The sequence below is a fragment of the Rattus norvegicus genome, chromosome 3 (assembly GCF_021556685.1).
Source record: "Rattus norvegicus strain SHRSP/BbbUtx chromosome 3, alternate assembly SHRSP_T2T, whole genome shotgun sequence".
NCBI classification, from domain to species: Eukaryota; Metazoa; Chordata; class Mammalia; order Rodentia; family Muridae; genus Rattus; species Rattus norvegicus.
This window is the reverse complement of record NC_141536.1, coordinates 69,439,621-69,465,317: the sequence shown is the minus strand read 5'-3', so window position 1 is coordinate 69,465,317 and position 25,697 is coordinate 69,439,621. Positions and strand designations below refer to the sequence as shown.

At 43.6% G+C, this 25,697-nt stretch overlaps 1 protein-coding gene and 1 long non-coding RNA gene across 4 annotated transcripts in view; both read right to left on the bottom strand.

Moving 5' to 3' along the window:
- LOC147995555 (uncharacterized) overlaps window positions 1-25,697 on the bottom strand; it is a 66,502-nt gene that overhangs the window by 16,820 nt on the left and 23,985 nt on the right. The window contains exons 1-2 of one of the 3 annotated variants that reach the window (XR_015683641.1): window positions 20,917-21,032; window positions 2,540-2,633 (exon numbers count right to left, since the gene is read on the bottom strand). This is a non-coding gene — a long non-coding RNA (uncharacterized LOC147995555). Of the gene's footprint in view, window positions 1-1,507; window positions 1,626-2,539; window positions 2,634-20,916; window positions 21,033-25,697 lie in introns of those variants that run through there. The other 2 variants (XR_015683644.1, XR_015683643.1) reach the window with 2 other exon arrangements.
- Window positions 21,092-24,746, bottom strand: Aplnr (apelin receptor). The gene is given in 1 exon segment (NM_031349.2): window positions 21,092-24,746. A coding segment is annotated over 1 exon segment (1,134 nt). The 5' UTR covers window positions 24,524-24,746; the 3' UTR covers window positions 21,092-23,389.

The following is a 25,697-nucleotide window of genomic DNA, read 5'->3' as shown; positions in this document are numbered from 1 at the left end:
CAGCAGGACTGTCAAAGGTCATCTAACTTCATCTCTTTTAGGGCAATGGGACCTCAGAGGCTGTCCCAAGAACAGAGAGAAAAAAACAGAGCCTCAGAGAGGAGAGATGGTCCGGGGTCTTGGCAATCTTTAAGCCTCATGACTTTATCCTTAAAATGCGGTACCTATCTGATATGATGGGTGTGAAAATGAAGCCAGAGAGTGATTGCTAAGCAAAGGCGTCCAACAGGCAACAGATACCTAAGCTTCCCTATGTTCACTCTCTAAAATTATTTATGTGTATGTGTGTGTATGTGTGCAAAAACATATATGTGTACACATTAATGTGTTTGCATGAAGAAGGCCAGAGAGTGACATCCAGTATCTTCCTCACTATCTTATCTCTTTGAGAGTAGATCTCTCATGGATCCTGGAGCTCACCAGTTCAGCGAGGTTGGTCAGCCAATGATGTTTTAGAAGTGTCTGTCTGTGCCTCCTCAGCTCTTAGATTACCAGCATAGACACTCAGATTTTACATTGGTGTTGGGGATCCCAATTCAAGCTCATGCTTGTGCAGCAGGCACTTTTACCAACTGATCCATCTCCCTAACCTCCTCTCCCTAAAATTTCTGAAACTTTCCTATAAGCTTTGCCTAAATTTCTCTTAATAATTGAAACATCTTAGGCTGTGGCAACTGACCTGTGGATTTGTTGCCTAAGAAAATCCCTCCAAATACATTAAAGATCATAGTGGGCTTTACACCTCTATGTGGACTCAAGAAAATGTGAGGTTTCTGGCTTCATGAATTGAGAGCCATGAGGAGATCTATGTGACATCAATAAGAGTGTAAAACATCTGTCTGCAGTCAAAGAACAGTGACAACAACTCACATTACTCTGACCCAGTTTTCAAAGCATTCTTCAGACTAGTAGTGCTTATGATCTTTAAAACAGGCAAATGAGGAGGTGAATATTATGTTTATGATCCTTATTTCCATGTAAGAAAACTGGAATTCAGAGAGTTGAAATGCCTTGATCAAGTACACAAGCAATAGACACAGAGCAAAGCCATAGAGCCAGATTATGTTTTGCTACAAATGATACCTTGCATGCAAACACTCATAATAGGATCTGAATTACTGATGAGTCTTATTGTTTACCAAAGCCGTGTGCCCTTTCCAAGAGGATGGAAAAAACCTGCATTTTACAAACAAAAGGGCCGTGATTAACTACAGACACAGATGTTCAGAGAAACCAGATATTACGCACTTGCAAGCCAGGGAACTATATTCACCCTTTGAAGATCTTAGTAATGAGTGTGGCCTGGGTAAACATCATAGTATCTTCAGTCAGTAACTGGAAAAGGATACAAGCCGTATGGAACTCGCAGTAACCAGGCTGTGGAGACCGAGTGTGCTGTAGGGGTTGAGCTGTATGTACTGGAGTCAGGATACACATGTGTCCAATAGATACAGCTCAACCATTGGAGATGCTAGCTAAATAAGGTAGCTGCCCTGGAGCAACTTACAGAAACAAGACTGGCACTCTCCTGCAGGGCTGTCAGGGAGAAAATCCAGGAGCAGGGTCTGTTTGGGTACCTTGAGTGGCAGGCATGTGTGACTCAGGTGACTGAACAGGCAATGACTCTAGGAAAGAATAAATTCTTTCATTTTCGTCCTGGTCCTTCAGCCTTCCCCTCCATTCCCCGAGACTTTATTATTCAGTAATCAATTCAGTGAGCCAGGGAAAAGGCTAATAAATCTCTTCCTCGGTGACACCTCTCCTGCCCCTCCCCCAAGACTTTATTCTGCCTTTTTGTGGGAGTTGAAGACTCCCACCACCTCCTCCCAGGAAGGCTGCTGCTTCTAGCTCTCTCCTGACCTCTTCTCCCTCCTGCTTCCAGGGGGGCCTATGGTTTCCATGGGAACCAGAAGACTTAGCAGCCAGAGGTCTCTCACAGCAACATTATGCTACTATATGAGACGGAAGAGAGTGGATGAAAGTGAGAAAATGGCTGAAGAATGTCTTGACCCTCATCTGTTTTGGGGTTAGGATGAGCTGACTTTTTTTGATTTCCACTTCAAAAGGGCTTTGCAGAATTAAGGTATATATGACCTAACAGCCCTATAAGAGCACATACATAAAACCCATGTTCACATACATACTCATATAACCACATAAAAAAACAGTCATGCATACACATTCACACACATTTATACATATACACTTTTTCCTTCATATGTAGTACATATGCCCACACAGAACCATGTACATATCTAGTACACAAGTACAGCCATACAGAGTCCTATAGAAACACACAAATGCACACACACAAGCTTTCAAGCCCCGCTTTCCCTGGTGCAGCTGGGAACCATCCGTTATGAAAGCAACTGTTCTGTAACAAACCGGATCCTGCACTTACAGCAGCCCCTGGTAGTTCTCAGAGTATGAATACCCTTCTGACCTGTGGGAGACGATGCCCCTCAGTAGCCTGCCTCCCCCAACACCTTGTCTCTTCAGCCTCTTGTCTCAAGAATAACATTAAAAACTTGCCTCTCACCTCTATAACACTTGGTGACAGCAGAGTTACAAATGCTACAGGCTGGAAGGACACTGTAGCCTTCCCCAAGAGACCACAGCAGAAGCCATCAATCCTGTGTGAAGACAGAAGGCAGGTGATAAGGAAGGAATGAAAAGATACACCCCATCGCCCGATTTGATGAGTCCCAGCTTAGAGACATAAACCCTTAGCAGTGGATTCAGTTTGGAGAAAAGTCCCCCAAGTTCTAGTAATAGTTCAAAAAGTTCTCACAGGCAAACCTAGGAAGGCAGCCTTTCTAGCAGAGCAAGGCACAAGCGTTCTAGGTGGCTCCTGTCAGCCATTGCAGGGAGCCTAGAATGCTTGTGGGCAATTCTGTGGTTTCAGCCTAATGTTGTAGCAAATAAAGTAAGCTAAGGATTAATTCACAATCCGCACAGTCCACTTGGTAGACCAGATATGAGCAGATATTTCTCATGTCCTTGGTGGGTAAACATTGAGGCTCATCAGCTCAAGAACATTGAATCAGTGCCTTCCACATCCTTACAATGCCTAATTTGTTATTTACCTCTAGAAAGAAATAAGGAGATTTCTTCTTCCACCAAATCTTACCCCAGCAATGCAAACCTGCTTCTCTCTTTATTCTCTTATCCTACCTGAAAGTTAACTTGTTATAGTGGTCTCTGGTTGTAACTCCCCGGCTGCCTAATCTGACATCCAATGATAGCAACTCTAAATTCAGTCTGTTATGTGGTCCTCATAATACAATATATATAATGATACAGCGACCCCCCCACCAAGATAACTGCAGTGACTGCAAGACTGCAAATACTATACTGCCTGACACAAATTGGTTCAATCTTGCAGTTCTCTTTGGTGTGCTGGATAAGGTAAAAATGATCTAGTTCACTATATCTTGTCATATTTTGTAAAGCAAGAAAGGTATAGAGCACATATGTGTATATTCCTGCCAAGAGTCTGTGGCCAATTTCTATATATTCATCAAAATTAATTTTGAACCAATCAGTTGAATACTGAGCACATACATATTCTCAGCTCTAAGACCCAACCAGGGCTAACAAACAAAGAACAAAAAGAAAAGGCAGACCCTCTAAGGATGGGAAGATGACACAGTTGGTCTTGTTGTGTGACCCCCAACAGTGGGAGTGGGAGTGTCTCTGACTCCCTTGCCAGCTTTTGGGACCTTTTTTCTCCTACTGGGCTGCCTCATTCAGCTTTGGTATGAGGGTCTGTCCCTAGTCTTATTGTAACTTGTTATACTGTATTTGGCTGATATTCCTGGGAGGCCTGCTTTTTTTCTGAAGGGAAATGGAGGAGGAGTGGATCTCAGGGAGGGGACTGGAGGAGAGGATGTAAGGGAACCTGCAGTTGGTATATATAATATGTGAGAAAAGAATAAATAAATTAATTATAAAATAGGTGGAAAGGAAGATGCTACACATTCATCTCTGGCCTCCACAAATCTATACATATATACACACATACTCACAAATATGTCCACACAAAATTCCCCAGTTATATAAAAAGAAAAGTCTGCTAAGCAATTTGACCCATGTATACCAGTCTTACAGACAACAAAGACAAGGAGAAAACACCATTACTGCTATCCAGCTGTGAAGAAATCATTAGGTCATGGGTCCCATCTACCCACATTCAAATCCTAACTACTCCTTTAGAGCAACTGCTTAGTGTGTAATTCATCTTTCTATCTTCCTTTTTTTTCATCCATGAAATGGAGCTAATCACAATCGTACCTACATAGATAAAACCAATGAAATATTCTGAGCTAAAAAGTATCTATCTTACACAGCATTTAGCTACCGCTGTGGCCTGTGTTGTTATTAGCAACCCCATTTGAGTCTAAAGTAAATGGATCATAAAAGAACATCAGAGAGCAGAGAAAGGTGATAAAAAAAAAAAACCTACTGGTCCTGAGAAACTAACTTGATGGGATTTGCTGCATAAAATAAAATAGGAAGAAGACAGTCAAAGATCTTTCATTAATCAATGACTTCAAGTTGCACACAAGATCAGAGGGAGACAGGGCTAAAGAGATGGCTCAGAAGTTAAGAGCACTGACTATTCTTGCAGAGGTCCTGAGTTCAATTCCCAGCAACCACGTGGCAGTTCATAACCATCTGTAATGTGATCTGATGCCCTCTTTTGGTGTCTGAAGATAGATAGCTACAGTGTACCCACATACATTAAATAATAAATAAACGAACAAATAAATCTAAAACAAAAACTCAGAGATCCTGAGCAAACAAAAAGGTACTGAGCAGTGAATGCCACCAAGAGCCCTCACAACTCCCTGGGTCATTCCTGCTCACTTTGGTTCCGTGATGCCATTTTTTTTCTGGAAAATTCAATTTGCTCCTCCTCTCCTCCTTCCCACCTTCCTCCTCCCAGGGAAACAGAAGTTCCTGAAGACCAGAGAAAAGGTCAGAGGGCTGCACCGGTCTGGCCAGGAGCCACCAACAGCTTCCTGCCAGGAGTTCCCTGTGAGCTGACTCCTACCCCCAAGAAACCCAAATAAAGTCGTCACCCCTGTGGAGAGCATTTTTCCTTTTCCGGGATGTATTGCAAAAGATTTCACCTTTTCTAGACGCAGCATGGATGGTCGACCCTTACCTTCCTGTAGCTGCTATAGTGGATAGACTTGGCCCCACCTCCCCTAAAATGTACAAAGTCAGTGACCTTTACTTCTGATAAGTCCTTTTCATTCTTTTTCCCTTCTGTGTTGCACTCCTGCACAGGTTTTAGGTCATAGTCAAGTGTCATTATGATTTAAGACATGTATCTTTTCAAACTAACTATCAAGGCATAATTCATTTCACCCCAGGAAATACAAGTTTAAAGAGAGCATCCATGTGCCCAATATTTTACAGATGCTTCATTTCATCCTCACACAAGCTTGTAAGTATAACAACCATGACTTCTTAGCCAACAACAGGAGTTCACCAAATGTTCCAAGCCTGGTGAAAACAGGCTAACATCCCAACTGAATTTATCAAAATCCAACATGGATTTATGGATTTCCCAGCACACTACTGTACAATAGATGAGAGACCATGAGATTTCTGGGATATCTGGGGAAATTGAAGAGATTGCAGTAAGAGACCAGAGTCTGAAAATTATCCCTTATATTTTCTAAGTCAGTTGCCCAGCTTCCTTCTTCTGGAAGGAGTCTATCTTCTGAATCCTGGGCTCATCTGTTCTTTTCTGTGCATGTCTGGGGTTACTGGCAGAACTTCTCACCCAAAACCACATTTGATGGCAATAATTGAGCACATTTCAGATTCCCATTCAGAAAGAAGAATGACCTGGGTCTGACAAAAGTTTGGAGAAAGGAAGACAAGAGGTACTATTTCTAGTGTTCTAGCATGCTATTAGGTAGATGTATGGATATACAAACAGGGACAATGGTAAGGAGCTGTAATTGCTAGTACTTATTGTCAACAGGATCTAGAATCACTCAAAGGTATGTCTTGGAGGAAGTTTCTATATTGGGTTTAGGAAGTAAGAAGACAGATTCCAGATGTAGTAGATACCATTCCAATATTTGGAATTCCAGACTGAAAAGGGCAAAGTTAGCTGAACACTAGCATTCTTTACTCTCTGTTTCCTGATTGCAGACACAATGCAGCCAGCTACTTTGTGGTCTTGCAGCCATGATTTCCCCACCATGATGGACTGACTGTACCTTTGAACCATGAGCCTAAATAAATCCTCCCATCCTCCAACTGTTTTTTCATCAGGTACTTTATCAGAGCAAGAAGGAAAGTAACTAATGTATCTACATAGTAACATATTGATATAGATTAGATAGATGAATGTATGAATGGACAGATAGATGACATAGAGAGATGATAGATTTATAGTTGATAGATAGATAATAAATATAGCATACATATGTATATACATAGGTGGATTGAGATTCAGAGAAAGATATACAAAGATATATATAAATAAAGGATTTTCATGGCCCAGGTTGTAAGTAAATTAGAAATAATCCAGTGAGACACGGTAATGTGGCATGTGCAATCAACATAGATTTTACAATGAGGACAAAGTGACTTTGTACCTAAGGCCAGATAATGGCTCATGACTTCAAACAGCATCTCTAACATTTGGGGAGCTTCTGTTTTTGCCTTCAAAATGGTTTTTCTTCAACATTATTCAGAGGGCTTAGGGCTGACAGTGTATGAGAAAAGCAGATGTTCAACAGATGGAATTACTATGGGTTTTATTTAAAATAGTGATGGTGCTAAGTTTTGCTACATATCAAACCATGTATATCCTCAGGCTGAATGTAGGAGAAGAGATCACCCTTCCATCTTATCTCTCAAAGTATGTTTGTGAGGAACTCCAAGTCCAGAGGAGTTCTAGATCAAAACCTTCCCATCAGACAAAAAATAACTGCTTTGATATTTCCAGAATAAACACTACCCTAAAACACTTCCCCAGCCACCCAACCTTTGAAGGAATATAAGGTCCAGAGCTTGAGTGTAGCTCATGAAGACCCCCCCAGTTCTCCTCTAACATTGCACTCTGACGGCCTCTTCTCCCCTACATTCGCATCTCCAAGCACAGGCTCACTCAAAAGGCACAGTATTCCATAGTCTTAATGATCTTGTTTCTAATACCTGAGGCATCCTCTTTTACCTCCACCTGACGTGTCTGTCATCTAGGAGAACTGTCCACCAGCCCACTTCATAGTGAGTGTCACAAAAGAAGTATGTGGTGTCAGGAGCACAGCTCTTATGGAATAGAATGCCCCTGATGCTCTAGGTACCAGCTGTACCACTGCTTCATACTGACCTCTTCAAACTACCACATGAGCTTTCTTATGATCCCCACTTTACCAATGAGAAAGCTGGTTCACAATGCCTAAGACATGATCATAGGGTTTTAAAATTCTGAGGTTCTTTTCCCCTCCCCCCTGTAATCCCCTGACAAACATAGACCTGTATTTCTCACTGAGATTTTTGTAGACAAAGTTTATATTTAAGTCATCTGCTAAATCTCATTACCCCATAAGCTGAGGCTCAAATCTGGCCCTCAACACCTAATAAGCCCTCAATGACTGCTTCCCTCCACACAGAGGACCACTGGAGCATCTCTCCATGTATTACAGAGACTAAAAGAAAAGGGTTCTGGATCCTAGAGGACTAGCATTGGCAATGTCTTCACTTTCATCATAAACACACATACTCTAGGAAGAGCTTTGACCCTGAATGACATCTGTTTCTAGGTACCCATAGAAATAATTTTCTGTATCAACTTAAAGCATCCATTTGTAAAACCTAATATGTTGTGATCTCTTAAGTAGAGACAATACTTTATGAAAGTATATCACTAGACCAGAAAGGATATTAACCCATTCACAACTACACAACAAGAAGCAGCTTCCTCCAACCTGTAGGCATAAGAGTCTGGAAAAAAGTCAGTGAGATAGCCCAGACGGTAAAGGCACTTGCTGCCAAGCCTGGCAACCCGAATTTGGTCCCCAGGATCCACATGATAGAAGGAGAGAACTAACTCCTGCAACGTGTTATCTGCCCTCCATGATTGATCCATGCTTGAGCTGTGGCCCTTGTATGTTGTAATGTGTGTGACTACACACACACACACACACACACACACACATGTGCACGTGCACATGCATGTATGCATGTATACACACATACACAATAAAGAAATAAAATGTGAAATATTTTATTTACTTTTTAAAGACTCTTGGCTGGCCTAGAGTTTGCTGTGGAAAATAAGGTGACTTCGAACTCCCAGAGATCCACCTGCTTCTGCCTCTGCCTCTGGAGTGCTGGGATTAAAGACATGGACCCCTTCCCACAACCTAAGCACAACCTCTCAAGTTACACACTGGGACACCCTTTCCCATGCTCCCATTGAGAGACTCAGCTCTGTCATTCATGTACCCACCATGAGAATTCACTTTGAAAGAAAATATCCACAACTGGAGGACAGAGGAACTGTGTAGGCTCTGCTTTCTGGCAGAGAGAGGAAAGAACACTGAATGTCTGAAGTCTCCGAGAGAGCAGTGGTGGCAGTTCTGGGGAGCCCATCCCAGCCAAGACTTCACAACACAAGGGAGATGTCTCTATTCCATCCAGATCATTCAAGAATTCCTCTCGAGATTCTCTGAGCTACCTAACATCCTCTATCACATTCGTTTTCTGCATAAATAGCTTGGGGAGGTTCTGTTGACTTCACTTAAAATGCCAGAAGGATGTAAATCTGCTTCCTAGTGTAGCAAAAATAAACTTGATCAAACTAAACTCACAGAAACGTCTCACCCCTATCGTAGGGATCTTCATAGGCCTGGGACACGCTGAGTAGAGAATATTGTCTCTTGCAGTATGACCACTGGTATCTGTTTCCCTGGTTACACTCTGTGCTCTTGTGACCTAGCACTAGAGAAAGAGATGCTTCCCACCCCTGCATTCGATAAGTACAAGTAGGCTGTCCTTGTGACTCAGAAGCTGGCTCCAAAGATCATTTCTCTGAAGGAGTTTCCAGAAATGGCTGGAACAATGGCAGCATCACTAGAAAGAAGTCTGTCACCTCCCACGGAAGTGACTTTGAGGGACAACATATTTTTGAATTTGTAATTTTGGAAACTTTGCCAGAACACCACTCCCATTACAGAGTGCAAAAGAAAGCGCCGAGTCAGGAAAACAGGAGTTAGGTGCAATGCTGTCACCAGGCCCCTACACATTTGAGTTATTTTCCCTTCTCTGGGCCTCAGTTTCCCCGTCTATAAAAATTGTCTCTAAAGATATTGATATCGTACTTTTGCTGTGCTCCAACCAAAAGCTACACAACTAAAGAGTAAGTTAAATCCAGCCCATGACTTCCATATTGCATCCTGGGAAATTAGGAGGAGCTGTTTCTACCAAGAGGAAGGCAATTGGGTCCTGATTTACAGTAGACCAGTCACATTCCGAGTTGTCTGCTCAACTCCTTGAGGAGGCATTTGTCCCACTCAGGGTTATAGTCATATTTGCTACCCACTACTCCCTGTACTCCACTGATAAACATGAACCTGTATCTCTCACTGAGAGTCTTGTGGATAAAGTTTATATTTTAGTCATTTAAATAGCAGTAACTCGAAATGTCAATATCTGTGTGTGCAACTCATTCAGCCACAGTCTGGTTCCCTGATGTCTCCCATCCAACTACCTCTTTCCTCAGACCAATACAGTCACCCACTCAGCAGTAACACTGCAGACTACGCCATGACCAGAAACTGCTCCTGCTCTGTCCTTGTCTTTGCCCTCTACTTTTGGTTCTTCCCCCTCCCACATTCCTTTCCCTTATCTTGACCACCCACTGATCCTATCACCTATCACATGCTGACCTTCTGTCTTCCTGATTCCTTCCTTACACACATTGCAAAACTTTTTAATGACTCTTTGCAAGTGCTTCTACACTCTCTCATCTCCTCTGCCACATTCACCTTGGAAAGTTCCAACATTTGCTCAGCACCATCTCTGGGCCTATCGCACTACAGCTAAAGGCTGCCAGAGAGAACTCACACAACCTGGCTAAGTGATTTCAGTTTTTAACTCATGGACGCCAATCTCATGTGGGAAAATCGGCTCTTGGAAATTTCGTTTTTTCTTCTCCCAGGAGTAAAATTTATTCCCACAAAGCTTTCCACAGGTTTCTCATTACACCGTGTTCAGGGCCTCGTATTATAACTCACTTAAGAATTAGAAGTCGTGAGCAAGGCAGTGGTGGTGCACATCTTTAATGCCAGCATCCAGGAGGCTAAAGTAGTTGGATCTCTGAGTTTGAGGCTGGCCTGTTCTAAAGAGCAAGTTCCAAGGCTATCCTGTCTCAAAAAACAAAACAAAACAAAACAAAACAAAACAAAACAAAACAAAAGACAGTCACAAAACCAAAAACTTCTCATTGTCCCACCACCAAAATTTACTGGTATATTTTTTCTTTTTTTATTGAACTTCCTCTAGTTTTTTTTTCCACATACATTAATTATACCAAATAATGGGTTTCGTTAGGATACTTTCATATGTGTATGTAATATATTTTCATCACATTCCCCAATACCCTTTCTTTGTTCCCCCATTCCTTGGTGACCTCCTGTTCTTCACCAGAAAGTGCCCCCTCTGTGGCTGTTCCCTTTATCAGCAGCCATTAACTATGTCTGCATCCTCACAGAGGCCCTGTGACAGGAACGCACATTGGCTTATATTCTGGTTTGTAGGATGAGTTTTCCACAGACCACTCCTAGTACAGAATCTGCCTTTGTATTTCTAGTTTTTTTTTTTAAGTTTTCCCCTTTGTTTCACATACTGCTCACTTCTCTATTTGTACTTCCTGCCAGATTTTAAAGTTTCCACAAGCATTCTTTCTACCCCACAACACCATTCTATTTGTCTTCTACAATATAATCCTGTTACTACCCTGATCCAGTCCCAGAAACAGCTTTCTGGTTTCTTTTCAAATAACCCAACAGTAGCGCTTTTCATCGCCCTATCTCCATGATGCTCAGATTTTTATTACCAGTCCAGACACCCTTCAGGATGCTTCTCCTCATCCCCATTTCTCCCTCTCACTGACTTTCACTCTCACACCCCCTCTTTCCTCGTCTTCCTCCACAGCACCCATCTTACTAATGATTACTACCTTCTCCAGAGATACTCAAGCCTGAAACCTTGGATAAATCTCATGTGTGCCTACATCCCAGCCATCAGAAGTAACTACATGTTCTGCATCAAATATTAGGACTCAAATCTGTGTCTCTTCTTAGTATCTATGGAGACCCCTTACATGACCCAACTTCAAGCTCATCCTGGCCTCTGAAGTAGCATCCATCTGGTGCTTCTGCTTTCCTCCTACTTCATTTCCATTCAATCTCTTTACAAAGGTCTGTGAGATAGCTTCTTGTTGCCTTAGAATAACATCCCCTCTTGCCATGGCCTTCAAAGTTCCCTGTGATCCTGCCCTTATCTGTCTCTCTAACTTTGTATCATGCCACCCTCCGCCTGGCTTCCTGTCCATTAGCTTTCCAGTTGTCCTAACCTTAGAAACTACTAACATCTTTTCTGCTTCAACGTCTGCATTTGCTGATCCCAGAACTCTCTTAGTCAGCATGTCAGACAGCAGACCCACTCTAATCTAAAATCCATATCCCAAGATGCTCTTACAGGACTACCTAATCTGAAGTACCCTCAATGTTATTTTCCACCTTGAATATTATTTCTTTCATAGCATTTTCAAAACAGGATGTCCAAGTCTTCATTTATGTATGTGCCAATTATCTATTCCTAAGAAAATGCTAGGTTTCAGACAAGGGCCAGGTCGATCTTATTCTCCCTCATAATCTCAATAGCTAGTGAGTGACAAAGTGATTTCTCAGAATAATTTCATAGATTAATGAATGACCATTGCAATGGTCTACAACCTAATGTTCTTGCAGGGATACCTTAAGCCCAAGCTATCCTATTCTTCACAGGATATTCCTATTCCTTTCCACCTCTCATGCCTGTCTTCATACTGTCTCATCAGTCTGGATGCCTCCTACCACCCAGGTCTACATTCATTCAACTTGCCAAAATCCTGGTCATCATTCAAGAGACACCATTAACTCTAACGCCTGAGATTCCACCATTAAAGATTCTCTGTACGGGGTTGGGGATTCAGCTCAGTGGTAGAGCGCTTGCCTAGCAAGCGCAAGGCCCTGAGTTCAGTCCCCAGCTCTGAAAAAAAAGAAAAACGGAAAAAAAAAAAAGATTCTGTGTACCATAGAATGGCAGTCCATAAGAGTGGTCATTCAGAATCACATGTGCCAGTTCAGTTGCCCAGAGTGCAGCTCTCTGGAAGATACCCACATCTAGAGTTATCATCAGATGAAAAAGACCATCTCTGCCTACTGGAGTTTGGATCTTGATTATCTTCCCATTGCCAATGTGTTAAAACCTTGATCACCCAGGTAGCACTGTTGGGGGGTGGTGTAACACTTAGGAAGGGGATTTAAGCACTGGGGGATACCCTTGAAGGGGACTATGGGACCTTAATTCTTGACCATGATTTAAATAGTTTTTCTCTATCACATGTTCCCTCCACCATACCTGCCCAGAGAAAATAGGGCAATCAGTTACAGACTAGAACCTCCAAAACACTAGCTAAAGAGATCTGCTATGTTGATAAGTTAATCGGAAGTGATAACTCTCCAATCTTGTTCAATCTTTTCATGTTATACACGGGAAAGTGAGGCAGAACTCATAGCTTTTCCGGAGACAATTAAAGTAGTGCTGAGAAAGGAATTTTCCCTCTGAACTTAACTTTGGAATTATTTCAAACATTTTTTTCCTACCCCACCTCCCTGAATCAGTGAAGCTAAGACCCACTCAAATCTGAAAGGCTATGATTTTTTAAAATCTAAAACTATTTATGCAGTATACTATTTTTGATCTTTTTTTTCAACAAACTTCTGACCAGATTAATTTATATGCAAACTTCTGTCAAATGTTTTTAGCTCTATTTTGTTGTTATCACCACAATAAAAAAAAATATTTTAAATTCAAGAAGTATTAAAAGCCAATGTCACATTTCCCAAGTTGAGCATTCCTTTCTGCCACATGCCCTTTTTTCAAATATAGAGGTCTTCCAAGCCCTCTGCAGTGCAAAGGAGTACATCAAGTCACTTTCCCTTGTAACATGAGAGTCGAAAGAAGAACAACGGAAGAAAATTAAAACCTATTGATTGACTCTAATGTGACGGAGGCTGCTTGCCACTGCAAAGATTACCTTGTGTGACCTTCATAACAATCCTGTGAGGTAACTACCTTTGCTATTGTATTTTACAGATGATAATGAGTGTTAGGTTCTGATTCTTTGATCATTTGAGTGTTTCCCAAGTACTAATCACTTCTACCATGGGTAAAATTTCTTTAGAAAGAAGATGTTCAAGGTTCTAAAGATCTTTCTCAGTGGCTTAAGAGCCACATGTAAGCACGAGACTAGAATTCTGGATCTCTGAGTAGCCACATAAAGGAAGGCTAAGTGTGGCAACCCAGCTGTTATTGTAGCCTTGGAAGGTGGAACAAAGGATCCCCAGAGAAGGTTGGCTAGCAAGTCTAGTCATATTGTCAATCAGGCTCTGGGTTTAACTAAGAGATCCTATCTCAATAAATATGGTTGAAGAGTGATCCATGATGATTCTTGACATCAACTTCAGACCTCCAAGTACGTGAGCACCTACACACATGCATAGCTATAGACCAAACAAAGAAAAATAGACAGGGTATTCTAGATTCTCTCCATACCTATTGAGTTGTGTTCTGAATTTTAATAACACTTGCTGATGATTTGTCTACATAAATAAAACCTTGGAAATCAATGATCTAGATTTTACAGCCCAATAAAAGCTGAACTGGGATTCAAGTTTAATCTCTCTTAATACAATAAACAAGAGACACATAAATTTCATGTTTTTTAAAAAGGCAACTTAAGTTGTCCCAACACAAACTGTAAGCATCCAAACCATGTTGGCCACCTATCTTTGGAGTATTTCTTCCAAAGCAGTCTGTTTCACAGAAAAGAGGCAACCTGATGTTATGAAAAAGCATTCAGGTCAATTTCAGAATCAGAAGAAGCAAATCAACCAGACCAGATACCACTTAGCTATGTCATTCATCAAATAGCATGGCATGGTGACTGGTACCCCACATCATATTTTTATTATTTACCACAACATACCAGGGCTTCACTGTTTCCTCTATTGAGATGGGAGATTTCAAGAGATCCCTTCCAGCCCTATAATGCTGTGGTTTCAGGCCACACTTCCTCTATTGAGATGGGAGGCTTAGAGTAATCCCTCCCAGCCCCATAATGCTGTGGTTTTAGCTCATTGTTCTCTCATCACTCCTGACATGGTCATAGCTGAAAGAATTTCCTTTCCTAGCCTGTACCATCCCTTCGGTAACTGCTGTATGGCTTTTCTCAAGCATAAAAATAACTTGTTATTATCACAGCAAACAATCACCATCTTCCAGGGTCCCTGAAAGCCTGACAGCACCCACAATACAGAGTTCACTGCCAGCTGGATCCCAGCAATGCTTGAGGTCTTCCAGGTCTCCAGCCGGAAACCAACTAGCCACCATATTGGTGTGTCCATTTTCCTAAGAGCAAAGGTTATTTCCTTGTTCTTCAATCATAAGACCTTGGGATATCAGTCTCCAGACTCTAGGTCATTGAGTCCTGCCACTAAAGTCCTCAGTCTACCAGAGACCAGACTGAAGCCAACTAGGGCAAAGTCTCAATCCCTGTCATTGGCTGAGGCTGTTTATCCCCTTCACACAGGAAGACCTTTTGAACCTATAGATATACTTCTGAGTCAGAAGAAAGATTGCCAATTTTCTTGGATGCCCTTAACCCTGACACAGATTTTTCAGAGACCGGAAGAAAGGTTTTTCTTGAGTGTTTTGTAGAGGAGGAAGTCCAAGATTTTGTTTTACATTCAATCAGTACAACCCTTCATCAGAACAATTCTTCCTCTATGAACCGTAGGTGGCTATACATGGATTCCCAGCAGCCCGGCTGACTCAGTACCGGTTCCAGCTGGCACTGATACCTTTCCCAGGAAGCCAGCCAGCTTTGCAATCACTCATCCAACCAAATAGACTTGAAAACATAATCTTCAGCATTAACACTGAACTGATCGCTATAAAGTCATGATGTGTAGAGTTCAGAAGTAAGGATACAAGAAAGAAAGAAATGGAATGCTATCTCCAAAGTTATACTGAAATAGTCAAAATGATAGTCATTAAGAAAAGTAATAACAAATGCTGTTGAGGATGGAGGGGGATAAAAAATGAGCCCTCATATACTGCTAGTGAGACTGTAAGCTAATCCAACCACTATAGAACATAGACAGTATGGCCGTTTCTCTAAAAACAGCTTGCCCTGTGCTTAACAGAAATACTTACACATTGAGGTTATTGCAGCTCTACATGCAATAGCTAAACTATGGAACCAGCAACAGAAGAATGGATAGGAAAGTATGGTATAGTCACACAAAAGGATTATTTTCAGCCACAAAGAAGAAGGAAGTTATGTTGATTGCGGGAAAATGGCCACTGGGAATAATCATACTCAGAGAATTAAACCAGAAAGACAAAAATCGTATTTTCCCTAATTTGTATATCCTAGGTTTTATATACATACCTAAGATCATGTATGTCCACATGACATAAAGGTAAAAGTAAAACTATGTAAAGGGTCAGAGGAGACGAGTGAGGGCAATAAAAGGAACAATGGCCGAGCGAGGGGGAATATGCTCAGTGCACAATGTGTATGCATGTATTTATGGATGTGCATGGGCATGTTTATATGTAATTGATAAAGAGGAAATTACCGGAAGTGCCCCAGCCCCATGGCCCAACCTGTGCTTTGTTCTAGCCGTGTGTTCCTCAGGAACAGCCACAGACATAAAGCCATTTGGTTTAATTAGGTGCATGCTTTCTGATACCCTGCTTCTCTCCTGCCTCCTCCTGATTTAACTCATTTCCCTGGCTTCTTTGACAAGAAATCGACTTGTTTGCTGTAAATAAAAAAACAATTCACCTCACCACTCATTCTAGCGGTTCACTCGTTGACGCAGATAGCCTGTATATGCCTACTACATCCCAGACAGTGGGGAAACAAAAATCTGTAAACAAGGTCCTGCTCCAGAGCAGCTGGCCATGGGGCAGATATGATGGGCAAGAATGAAGAGCTTTTCTCAAAGCAGGCCTCTCCTAGAGACTTCTTCCTAATACCAGGGCATGTGGGCTGAGATGTAGGTAGCATCGTGCTCGATTGGGGAGTGTCAACCAGGTTTAAAAAAAATTCATCCGGGGTTGGGGATTTGGCTCAGTGGTAGAGCGCTTGCCTAGCAATCGCAAGGCCCTGGGTTCGGTTCCCAGCTCTGAAAAATAGAAAAATAGAAAAAAAAATTCATCCATGGTACATCTAAAAGCAGCTTCAGGTAGACACACAATTAAGAGGTATGTCACACACTCGAGTGCCACAGTACGAGACAACATAGGGTGAGGTGCCCACCAAATACTAGCATGCTTTTGTCTCATACACTCCGGTTTGCATTTGTCCGGGCAACAAAATGGGTCTTAAGGTGGTGACTTGAAGGAGAAAGAAAGCCAAACATGTAAACCCTAGTGGAGCTGAGTGTGGGCCCATGTTTCAGCCAGTGTGATAGCTCTACTGTGAGTCCTGCATGTGAGAGGGAGAGAGAGAGAGAGAGAGAGAGAGAGAGAGAGAGAGAGAGAGAGAGAGAGAGAACATGTTTAGCTCCACAGCATCCTGTGATTTGCCCGCAGTGTCACTGACTACTTGTTATCATTCTTTGTTGAATTACAAGAAGAGCATGAATGGCTTGAATGTTATTTAGTGTTTTTTTTACTCATCACCTAGCATATGCCTAGAAAATGGGGATTATTTTTAAAAAAAAGCATTTGCTTTACAAAGAGCCATGGAACAAAATACCTGACCGATATTTCTTAAAGGCACCAAATACAGTATCTAAGAAGCTTCCAGAGCTACAAGAAGCCTAAGAAATATGATGACTGATTGCGACATCAGATTCTGGAACTGGAAAAGTACATTAAGGTTGGGTTGGTTTTTTTTTTAGTTTGCTCTTTTTTTCTCTCTCTCCTCTTTTTTTTTTTTTAAGTCAGGAAACCTACGTGAAGAATGAGCATTAATTAACAGTAATGCACCAACATGCTTCATTAACTATGACAAGTGTATCGTGCTAATGTAAGACATTAATTATAAAGGAAATTGGGTGTGTAATGTACAAGAGCTCTCTGTACTAAACCAGCAGTTATTCTGTGAACCTGAAGCCCTTCTCAAACAAAAGATTTAGCAAAACTTTAGATAATCTGCTAGTGTCTCTCCCTTTCCCAGCAGGAGTTCATCTTTGGTCTCAGTCCATTTGCTTTATGTATTGTCAAAAAGAGAGAGATCTTCACAAGCCTGAACATGCTCTTGCCTAATAGCAGAAAGCCTGAGTTCTAGTTCCAGCCTTGCCACTTTCCCACTGTGTGACCGTGTGTAAACTATTCTCCTTCCCCTCTTTAGGTCGCCTATCCGTTAGTGAAGAAAATAAGGCTAGACAGCCTTTCAAATTGATCCCAAATTGGGGTGATGCCTGACTGACCCTCAGTTATCTCCTAAGATAACCCTAAGTAAAGAGCACATCATGAGGAAGGATGTCTTGAATGAATATGCTATAGCAGGGCTTAAACATACTTGATTCCCCGCAAAACTTACATCAAGTCTTTGGGAAGTTCATAGGGACATTACCATAATGAATGGATTAGTGTCTTTTTCAAGAAACTAGGTAAGATCCCTTGAGACTGGACTAGCTTTTCTGGAAGCAACTTCTATCTTGTAGGGTTAAACTAGTTACTGGAAAAGTGGGTTATTATATAATAATATAATAATATTTCTATATAGAAAGGGTACTTCTTGTATTTTGACCTTTCTTAATAATGCCATATCCCCCTTCCACTTCTCCACCGTGACTGATGAAACAATTCACAAAAAGACCAACAAAATACTTCACCAAAAAACAAGCAAATGTCAGCATCATGCTCTTGGGTCTCCACAATCATGACTTATCTATACAAGTCTCTTTCCTTTACAAATTAATCAGCTTAGAGTGTTTTACTATAGCAACATAGAATGTGCTGAAAATATGTATATATTTATACATACTATACATGCATACATTTATTTATACATATATATTTCTCAATCCATTCTGTGTTGCCATAATAAAATATACATATATGTATGCATGTATATAAAAATATACCCATGTATATGCCCATATATGTGTATATACATGTATATATGTGTGTGTATACTATCAAAATATTTTTTTCTTTTTAAGACAAGTTCTCACTATTTAGCCCTGGGTTGTCCTAGAATTCACCAGTAGACAAGAATGGCCTTCACCAAGATCCACTTGCCTCTGCCTACCGGGTGCCAAAATAAAAGGCATGTTCCAAACACCTAGTTAGGCTCTAACATTTTAACACTTTAACTTTACATGGAAAGCATTATATTCTACCCAATGTTTCAAACTCTTCTTTGAAAAGCTATACCCTGTGGATCAAGCCCTGTAAGCTGTCAACTCACTGGCAGGCAGATAGAGCAGCCAGCTAGATGGTGGGTTGCCTGATCTAGATCCCCATGGGGGACTTCACCATGGCTTCTGGAAGTAAGGTATTTTACAAAGCCATCTAACTGTCTCTCTTAGAATCTTTTTCCAACATGCCCAGAGTAAAAGGGTCCAGAATTCCTCAGTCCGTGGTGAGTGTACCCAGGTAGATGACTGGAAGGACAGACAAAGTCTCAAGTCTGTAAATTAAAAGCGTTTAAATGCCTGTTCCCCATCCTCAATCTATATAAGGACTTGTATTGTCGCCCTAGCTCCCAATCTCCCTGCCATCCATGCTTTGGAAATCACAGAGTTTTCCTCTGTGACTGGCCAGCCCACCTCCCAGACGTGAAGTGGTCATACATGAAGCTAGGACGCAGGCCTCTTTCCAGCTCCTCAGAGGGGCTGTGCTCTGTATTTTCCCTGGGAATTTCTTCTGCCCAAATATTTCATCATTAACAGCTCAGCAACCACACTCCGAAAACCAGGTTCCTGGTATCCATCCTCCGCCATCTCTCATTCTGCGGCCCCAGGACAAACTCCTGGGGCACTGCATGCCTTCCCTCTCTCAGAGCTGACCCTCTAGCTGTCATCTTTCCTGTCACTGTCTCTATCAGCAACCTATGGTGCTGTGAGCCCCAGCGGCCTGCCCTCCCCCCACCTCCCCACCTCCTATCCAGCACTCAGCATGCAAATGAAGTAAGGTGTGAACAACTAAACCATTAAGTACTCTATAGTTTTATAATGCTCTCTCTAAGTTAACTCAAATTTCTTAGGAGACTTTTTGATAGCATCATATGAAAAGAAAAGAAAAGAAAGGAAAAGAAAAGAAAAGGACCCAGTTACAGTCATAAATTCCTGATAGCGTTTCCCTTTTAAGAAAAGGGGATCCTTGTGCTTATAGTCCTGCTGCCCCTATTTCCTTATGCCTCTCTCCCTTGGCATCTCTGTCCCTCTCCTCTCCTCCCTTCTCTCTCTCTCTCTCTCTCTCTCTCCCTCTCTCTCTCTCTCTCTGTAGCTCTCTTTCTCTCCCTCTCTCTCCCCCTACCTCCATTCCATCCTTGTTCTGTCTCTTACCATCTCCTTTGCATATCCTGTCTCTGTCTCTCTATCTCTCCCCATCTGTCTCTCCCGAGCATCCCCACCCTTCCCTGGCACTTCCTATCCTTCATGTGTGCCTGGCATCTTGCAGATGAGATTACATTTTCCTTCCCAACCATCTGGTGCTGCCTCATCTGTACTTCGGGGGAAGCTGCAGCATTCCATGGTCAAGAGTGTGTGGCCTTTGGAGTTAGACTCGTGACACTAGACCTGGCTCTTTCTCCTCATAGTCTGTGGTCAGGAGATACTGCTAATATCTGTGTCTCAGATACTCATCAGCAAAGTGAGGCACAAGTGGAAGGTTCCTTCTCAGAGGAAGGTTGCAAGATAATGCCTGGAAAAAATGTAGCACACTTGTAAAACTGGATAAATATGAGCTCCTGCTACAGTTTCCCCTCCCCTCACCCCCCCCATGACTGTTTTTATGTCACCACCAAAGTTATTGGCTCCAGGGTGGTCTTCTTTGAAGATCAGCTAAACCTACTATTTCCTCCACAAATATCAGTTCAACTTCTTCCTCCTCCAAAGAGATTGTCGTCCAGAGCCCACTTTTCTTGAACCCAGCTGTCTTGTCTGTGTGCCTGCTTTAGTTCAGGAAGACTTGTATCTGGGTGAGGTATCCTTAGGCCTGACCTTCCCCCAGAAACCACCTGGGCTGTTTTTAGCACCTGTAAACACTAGAGTGACTGAATCTAAGAGATTCTGACTCCATAGGTCTGGAGTGACATCCAGGAACGGGAATTTTCAAGATTATCAGAATGGCTCCCATTGGAGAACAGAGCTTCAAAAGTCTGCCTTAAACTGTGGTGGTGAATGAAGCAATCAATCAGCGAGTGATAGCAAATTAACAGAGGTGAATGGTTAAGTCAGTGGGATATAGGGATAAAGGAAGGTGGGAAGGGATAGACCAGTTAAGGGCTAGAGAGAAGTAGGTAACTGATATTATTTTCCCCCAGATATAACCTGGGCTATAGGCAAAATATGTGCCCATAGTTCTGCAGTTTCCAGAACAGGAGGCTTAGCTATGCCCGTCCGTCCCACCTTTTCATTTGCCTGGTACCTGTTTCTGCATCTTCTTTCAGTCTCTTTTCCAGTTTTCCAGGAGATTCTCCCTCTTTGCCTCCCACGGATGCCCTTCCAGTATGCCCTCTCACCTCTACTGAAAAAGTTGCAACTGCAGGTTCTTCCACTTCTCTCAAGGTACTTTCAAATAAGGAGGCTTTGGACACAACAGCTACACAAAACAGTTTTTATTTGATGAACCACAGTGACTAACAAGATCAGGAAAAAAAAGCGCATTCTGAAGGTGGGATGGGGGTGGGGAAGAGAGCCTGCCTCCGCTGCTGTCTGTCCCAGTCATGGTTGAGATTCCTGTCTCCCAGAAGCCTCCTACAGCCTGTACTGGCTGCTTTGAGGATGGCCTGGCAGATGAAGACGCTGTGTGAAAGTTTCTGGCCTGAGACATGCAGAGCTCAGCTAAGAAAAGCTGTTTTCTCCATCCCCCACCACCACAACCCCCTTTTCTGCCCCAGGAGCAGGATCCCTGCCAGAGATGGTCCAACTGCATCAAGCCAGGCTCTTCCTGTCCAATGGCACATGTCTTGTCCTTGGTTTCCAGAGCCCTCCAAGAACAAAACCCGGAATACACACACCCATTTCCAGCTCACAGAGGCCCCGCTATTAATTTGATCCTTGAGAGCCCCACAGCGGCTTCAGTCACTCTTTCACAACCTTACCCCCCCACACACACACACACACAAAGGAGCAAGAGGAGCCAGCGAAGCCAAGAGGCTCAGTCCTGACAGAGAAGAGACCAAAAGCTCACCCTGTATTCTTTATCCTGTGGCAAGAAAGTGTCCTCCTTAGGAAGAGGGACACAGACCCCGAAGAGAGAGGGATGGGAAATAAGTCAGAGCCAGGAAAGGACACAGGAGAAGGGCCGTGATATAGTCTATAAGTCTGTTCTTGCCATTGTGGAATGGGGAGAGGAACTGGGGCCCAGCTCCAGATTTCTCCAGCCTTAGAACCAGATGCTACTGAGGAAACAGCTCCCTACAGAAAGCCTAGCACAAACATAGACTTCTTTCCTAAATACGGACCAGCCGTCGGAGTTCCCCAAATCCAGTGGGGGTGGACCCATATCTATTCTACACTCCCTCCATATGTCCTTCTTCCCCAAGTGGTCTGTGAGACCTATAGGAGCACAGGAGAAAGTGAGTGGGGGTTCACCCCAGTCCTTCATCAATGAAGCTTATGTGATACTCTTCTGGGTGTGTGTCGCGCACACACACACATACACACACATGCATATATATTTATATATACCCATATTGACAAAAACCAAATAGCCTTACCTAACCAAGTGACTCTTAGTGCCAAATAGCACCAAAACCTATAGAGAAGGTAGGGTGGGGGAGGACACAGGAGAAAGATCTGCTCTACAGTTCACAGTTCTGTAGGAGGTGGAGAGGCAAGGATTGGGGGAGGGGAGGCAAGCAGCATACAGACTAAATACAGATTCCCCTCTCACCCTTTCTCTGTTTTCCCTTCCCAACTCCCCCTTCATCCAAAGCCACCTCAGCCCTGCTGCCTTGCAATTCTCACAGACAATTTTAAAAAGTGATGGGAAGGATACTTGGTTATTGGTAGGATGCATTATTCACTAAGCATCATAGAGATTCTGCCAAAGAATCAAAGATCAGTCTAGCCCTGGTGGCTGAACCAACAATGAACTCATCCAACTTTTTGGAAAGATCGGAGCTGTGGGGACTAGAGTATTCATTGTTTGCCTACATACAGCCACCTGCTGGCTCTCAGAAAACAGGACAAGAACTCAAAAGATAAGTTACTCTTCAATTTTCAGGGTTCTTTACCCTTAAAAGCCCAGCAGGGGAGAAGGCACTGAGTATAGGCAGGAAGGTTTGAGGGGGAGGAAGCCACTAGAAGAGAAAGAGTTAGCGCTAGAAAGTGAGTAGCTGGGGTTGGGGATTTAGCTCAGTGGTAGAGCGCTTGCCTAGCAAGCGGAAGGCCCTGGGTTCGGTCCCCAGCTCCGGAAAAAAAAAAGAAAGAAAGAAAGAAAGAAAGAAAGAAAGAAAGAAAGAAAGAAAGAAAGAAAGAAAGAAAGAAAGAAAGAAGAAAGTGAGTAGCTGACAGAAACAATTTCTGCAACAGAGAAAACCAAAGCTCAGAGGGCTGAGCAAACAGAAAGAAACAAATTGGGTCAGGACTCACACTTCAACACTTTAGGGTTAACATTGACCCATTTACTACAAACAAAGTGACTGAGGTTTCAAGAAGTTAAGAGACTTGTGCAAGGTCAACCTCAGAAGTACTGAACAGCTGAGCTGTTTGCAAGGCTCCTTCCCTTTCCACTAAACCACAAGCGTGAGAAGAGAGGAGCAAGGCAGAGAGCTTGGAGGTGAGCAGAGAAGGGAATTCGGAGTCCAGGAGAAGCCATGCTACCTGGTTCTCAGAGCGTGAGGATGAAGTTTGGGTCAGGCCCCGAGGCACCAGGCTTCCCTCTGGTCCCAGCCCTAGTCCACAAGGGTTTCTTGGCTATAGGGGATAGATTTCTCATGCATCGGTTCTCCTCCCTTGCACATGTTGGGGCCGGGGCCCTGGCTGTGCCCAGAAGAATAACTGGCAGATTTCTCTGCACTGCTGCTGTGAGGGCTGCCTTTGCACCCGCTCTGGTCACAGCAGAGCATGGAGGTGCAGGCTCGGCGAAATCGGGGGTCAAAGAAGGCATAGAGGAAGGGGTTGAGGCAGCTGTTGACGTAACTGATGCAGGTGCAATAGGGAAAGACATTCATGAGGAAGCTGTCAAAGTCACAGGGCCAGTGCAGCAAATTGCCCAGCATGTAGAGAGTCTTCACCAGGTGGTAAGGCATCCAGCACAGGGCAAAGGTCACCACCAGCACCACGATGATGCTCAGCAGCCGGCGCCTCTTCCGCAGGCCCTCGATGCGCTCCTTTCGGAAATGGCCAGCGATGGTTTGGGCAATGAAGAAGTAACAGGTCAGCATGATGATGAAGGGCACCACAAAGCCCACAGCAGTGGAGGACACCCCAAGGCCCACCTCCCAGGCCCACTCTGAGTTTGAAGTGGCCACCATAGAGTAGTCCATGTAGCACTGGGTCTTGGTGCTGTTTTCCGGGATGTCAGTGGAACGGAACACCATGACGGGCACAGCTAGAAGGGCAGCCAGCACCCACAAGACTGCTGTGGCCACGGCCCCGCTGACTCGCAGCCTTAGTCGAGCGTTAGCCACTGGCCTGACAATGGCCAGGTATCGGTCAAAGCTGAGGCCGGTGAGGCAAAAGACACTGGCGTACATGTTGACAAAGATGAGGTAGCTGCTGAGCTTGCAAGAGAAGGTTCCAAAAGGCCAGTCAAACTCCCGGTAGGTATAAGTGGCCCACAGTGGCAAAGTCACCACAAAGGTCAAGTCAGCCACAGCCAGGCTGGCAATGAAGATGTCAGCTGAGCGTCTCTTTTCTCGGCTGCTCCAAAACACGGTCCAGAGCACCAGGCCATTGCCTGTGGTGCCTAGAAGGAAAACCAGAATGTAGATGGCAGGGATGAGAGCTCCAGAGGGCGTCCAGTCTGCGTAGTCACATTCAGACTGGTTGTCAGCCCCGTAGTAGTTGTAACCATCATCTTCCATGGTGGTGAATGGAGGGAAGCTGGGCAGTGAGTCCCAGGGACACCAGCTCCAAAGTTATCTCAGCAACTCAGCAAGCACCCTGGAGGCTTGGCTCAAACCTCAGAGTAAGTGGTCTGAGGGTGCTTAGAGCCCTTCCCGGCATGCAGAACTAGCCTCTCTGGGAGCTCAGACCCAGCAGGATGTGCTTCTCAGGCGGCTGCACCTCTACCTTCCTGGTCCTAGCCCAGCTCAGCTAAGACACTTCCTTGCACCCTCCTGAGTCTCCGTCTCCTCCTAAAAACTCCACACTCTCTCCTCCCACCCCCAGGCTAACCCCTCCCTCTCTAGTGAGTCTTAAGATCTTTAAGTCACAGCCCACTTCTTTTTCCTTCTTGCCACTGGGTAAGTAGACTAAATTGACCCCTACTGTGCTGGGCTGACAATTATCTGTGCTTGGCCAGCCTGCAACTCCTCCTGGTCCCACCTCCTCTCTCTAGCTGCTACCAGCCTTCACTCCAGACTCTTCACTCTGGTTCCCTCTGGCCACCACTTCATGCCTGCCTTTTTTGGGGGGGAGGGGTATCTATCCCCTTCCTCAGTATTCACCCTCCTGTTCTCACCCTCTCCCAACCCTTCTAAATGAGACAAATTATGCAGATTGAAATCCAGTTTGACCTGAATCCAGGACAAGCCCCAGGCAGAGAGGGTGTGATATTTCACAGGGGTGTCCCAGCATCTGGATGGTCCCTGCTGACCCTGCACTCCCACCCCACCCCCACCCAGATGAGACACTAGGATTCCCTGAACTTCATTCATTCTTCTCTACACATCGGCCTTCAACCCTAGGGTTTCTGAGAACTTTGGTGATTTGCAGACAAAAGCATAATGAAATGTCTTTACAGTTCATAAGCTGCTGGCAGACCAGAGTTTGTAGTTTGCAGATAGAGGTATTAGAAAGTTAGTTGACAGAGTCACAAAAGGAAAGAAACTAAGACAAACTGGCTCCTAGGCACATCATTAAATCTATGGGGAAACTGAGGCTTATGCTAAGTGTCTGATGACAAAGGTCACGGGGTAGATTTTGTTATGGTGGGTTGTTTACTTTTCTTCTTCTCTAAGCATGGGGGTGGGGGGGACAGTTCTAGCATGCCTTCAGGGATCTTTGGCTGTTGACTGAATAAGTAAAAGCCCGAAC